General features: G+C 60.9%; 1 protein-coding gene across 1 annotated transcript in view; it reads left to right on the plus strand.

Moving 5' to 3' along the window:
* LOC112124622 (lipocalin-like) overlaps nucleotides 1-3,771 on the plus strand; it is an 8,642-nt gene continuing 4,871 nt past the window's right edge. The window contains exons 1-3 of the mRNA XM_026658496.2: nucleotides 1-210; nucleotides 726-865; nucleotides 2,663-2,739. Coding sequence (XP_026514281.1) covers nucleotides 112-210; nucleotides 726-865; nucleotides 2,663-2,739 — 316 coding nt within the window. The 5' untranslated portion in view covers nucleotides 1-111. The remainder of the gene's footprint in view (nucleotides 211-725; nucleotides 866-2,662; nucleotides 2,740-3,771) is intronic.

The raw sequence follows: 3,771 nt of genomic DNA on the forward strand, positions 1-3,771 counted from the left end.
AATAAATAGGGGGCTCCGCTGGGGCTCCTGCTCACACACGCCTGCCTCTCTCCCTCCACGCTGCAGAGAGCTCAGCTCCAAAGGGCCACAGGGAAAGGAAGAGACAGAAGCATGCAGGCCACGCTGCTCAGCCTCCTGGGGCTGGCCCTGTTTGGTGCTCTCCATGGGCAGGAGGAAGTCACTGTACAACCCGACTTTCAGCAGGAGAAGGTAACCTGGCCCATCCTGTGTGTGCCATGCCCGGAGGATTGGCTCCCTGGATCCTGATTCCAACCGGTTCCGAGAGCAGGGCAATTCAGAGCACAGGGTGGTTCAGGCCCTTATGAAGGTGGCTGGCGCCCAGCTGAGAATTGGGGTCCCACGCTGGATTTGGGGGCTGAACTCCCTTCCCCCCAGTTGAGAGTGTGTTTGGATCTGGGTTCTGGTTCAGCCCAGTGTAGGAGAGGTGGAACATTTGGATCCAGGTTCAGATGCTGAGCCTCCAGTGTGTGGGGCTGTGCAGTGCAGAGCGGCTTGGGCATCTCTAGAGTGGTGGGTGGCGCTTGTCCGGGCACAGAGGGGGCTGAGCAGAGCCAGGTGGGCAGGTTATTGCCAATAATCAGCCAGTAGGGAGGTTTTTACACCTTCCTCTGAAGCAGGTCTGGCCCGAGGCAGGACCCTGGGCTCGCTGCACCCAGGTCTGGCCTGCCCTGGCAGTGCCCGGGGTGACTGGGGGCTGTGTGCAGTTCACAGGGAAGTGGTATAGCATCGGCCTGGCCTCCAGCTCCAGGTGGTTCATGGAGAAGAAGCAGGTGCTGAAGATGTGCACCACGGTCGTCACGCCCACAGCAGATGGGAACCTGAATGTCACCTCCACCTACCCCAAGTAAGGCTGCCGGTGCCGCTGGAGCCACTGCCCTGCCTGAGGGGGAAGGGCGCTGTTCCCACCTCACAAAGGCTCATCCCCCCCCCTTCCCAGGGCCCAGCTGGCGCTGGGGGGTCCCTCGGCCAAGGGATGCTCTCGCCAGTCCCCGGGAGACCCCAGGTGGGCTTGGGGTCCTGTCCCCATCTTGACATGGACAGTGGGTGTCTGGTGCCCCTTGTCTGCGGGTCTGGGAGTGGGGGGCCACTGGGGCCGGGCACAAGCAGCCTTCTCCTCCCTGTTACACCCTGGAGCGAGGGCAGTGCTCAGTCCCAGGGCCTGGGCTTGGGGAGTGCAGCGATCATTCCCTCCTAGCACCTCTGGGTGCAAACTGCCCTGTGCGACAGAAGCCAGCCCCCCGAGCTGACCAGACTCTTGGGGGGATCTGGCTGCCTGTGGCTCAGCCCCTCCTGGAGCCTCCAGGGTGTGGGTCACAGCCTGGCCCTGTCCAAGCAGCAGGCCCCAGCCAGGAGCCCTTGGAGAGCGCTGCTACCCCCTTCCTGGGGGGGCTGCCAGGCGCAGCATCCTGTCCCTGCCATGGGAGGGAGGGGCCGGCTTTCCCTGGAATACTCTGCATCTGACACTCTGTATTGCCCCAGCCCTGGGATTCCCCCTGGGTCTCCACCCCACTGCTCCTCTCAGTTATGATTCCCAGCTTAGCCCGGCAGGCTCTGTTTCAACTACTGTGGGGGGGCTGCCACCCACATGGGTTGTGGTGGGTCAGACAGAAAGCTCTCCTGTGGGGGTCCAAACAACGCTTTGCCCTCCCATCCGAGGATCTCAAAGCACTCTGGAGCCATTAATTAGCTCCCACAACCATTAAGTCAGTCAGGGTCACCCATTTCACAGATGAGGAAACTGAGGCAGAGAGAGGGGAAGGGACAAGGTCACACAGCGAGTCAGTGTCAGAGCTGGGAATAGATCCCAGGAGACCTGATTCCTTGATTCCCTGTCCCTGCCATGTGATGTGGATGCCAGGCGGTGGGATGGCTGACTGGCTCTCTAGATGGCGCTGTAGGAGCTGGTAACGGGGGGCAGTAAGGGCTGACGTGGCTCTGCCGGCTTGGGAGGCGATATCTGACATGGAGGCTCGCTCCAGATCACGCTCTGCCAGCGTAGAGAGTCCTGGTATGCAGCAGCAAGGCCAGGTGCCCGGAGTCCTTGCCAAGCAGGCGCGGAGCTGAGCTTAGTGAAGCTGCTGTCTGAGCCGATTTCTTTGGCCAGTGCCGGAGGATCCCAACTTGGGCTCTTATGCCCCCTAGAGGGAGTTTGGGTTCTCTCTGCAGTATGTGACAGGCAGCAGCATGGAGGTCGCACCTCTCAGCTTGCTGTGCACCCGAGGGTGGGGTCTGGCTGGTGGAGTTTGGGGGAATTTCAGCTCTCCCAGCAGTGGCCATAGGGGGTCCACCCACACTGGTCCCTGCAAGGTACTGACTGCCCTAGCTTCCACTGAAGCCAGTGGGAGCTGAAGGCTCAGATTCCAGAGTGCAGGAGACACCTGTGTCTCTGCCAAGCCCAGGTGCTGCTGGTTTTAAAGACCCGAGGGTCTGAATCTCCTCTACCTTGTGGCAGTGGCAGTGTGGAAGCCAGTGGAGCTGCAGGTCCACGTGTAAGGAAGAGGAAGAGAGCCCAGCCAGGCGTCAGGCATTGCCCACCAGCTGGACGCTGGATCTCCCTACACTGCTGGGGGCAATGGGAAAATCGGTCTTCCCTCAGCCTGCTAACATGCTTGTTCTCTGCCTTTCCCACGCGCTGCCCCAGGTTTGATCGGTGCGAGAAGAGGAACAGCCTTTTCATCAAGACAGAGCAGCCAGGCCGATACAGCTACACCAGCCCACGTGAGTGCATATGCTTGCAGCGCTGGCTCCATTACAGCATCCCGCCCTGCCCTGGCACGCTGAGCCCCGGGCAGTGCCAGCAGCTGAGAACAGGACAGTCTGCCCCTTTGTTGGGCAGGATGGGCAGGAGTCATTAGATAAATAAACCCACAGCTTTCTCCTGAGAGGCACCTTCCAGCTCTAGACCAGTCCCAAATGGGAGCAGATTTAGCAGAAGGATTTAGCAGAGATTGAGGAGCTCAGCCTGAGAATGGCGCCTGCGCTAGGTGTCCAGTTGCCATTGTAAAAAGCGTGCGTGCAATGGGCCAGGGCAGAGGGCACCAGAACGAGAGCCGTCGGGGCTGGATTCCTGGCCCCATGACCCACACTGCCACGGCCTGACTCAGGGCTGGGAGCGCTGTGAAGTCAGTGGGAGCGGAGGGTGCAGGGCACCTTGGCTAATCAGAGCCCCGTGTTTCAGTCATCTCAGCAGGTTTTGACATGGAGTCACCACTGCGGAGCCCCCAAGCCTGTGTCTGAGTATCTGGCAGAGTGACAGGAGCATTTGGGGGCACCAAACTCTCCTCTTAGGAGGACAAAATTGTGTCTCTAGAACCAAATGCTGCCTTGGGCGTTCAAAGTCCTGCCGCATGGGGCGCCATGCTGAAGAGCGCACTGCGCTACTCCGGCCAGCGTGCCCTGGCATAGGGCAGAACTGCGTGCGCTTCGAAATGCTGTAACCAGGCCAATATCAGGCAAATCCACGGGCGGTTTTGTTTCAGTACCAGATGGGGGACAAACCACCCACAGAGAGATTGTCGGGCTCAGAATCGGGGGTGTGGCCTCCCTACCAGAGGGCATGAATCGGCTCCACTCCGCTGGCGTCAATGCCTGTTTACACCAGCTGCGGGGCGGCGGGCCTGTGGGGGGGGAGTCCCGCTCGTTAGCTGGGGGTGTCAGGCCTGAGGGGGAGTCCCGCTCGTTAGCTGGGGGTGTCAGGCCTGTGGGGGGGAGCCCTGCTCGTTAGCTGGGGGTGTCAGGCCTGAGGGGGGG

This window comes from Terrapene carolina, unplaced genomic scaffold, assembly GCF_002925995.2.
Source record: "Terrapene carolina triunguis isolate 2854851 unplaced genomic scaffold, T_m_triunguis-2.0 Scaffold449, whole genome shotgun sequence".
Taxonomy (NCBI): Eukaryota; Metazoa; Chordata; order Testudines; family Emydidae; genus Terrapene; species Terrapene triunguis.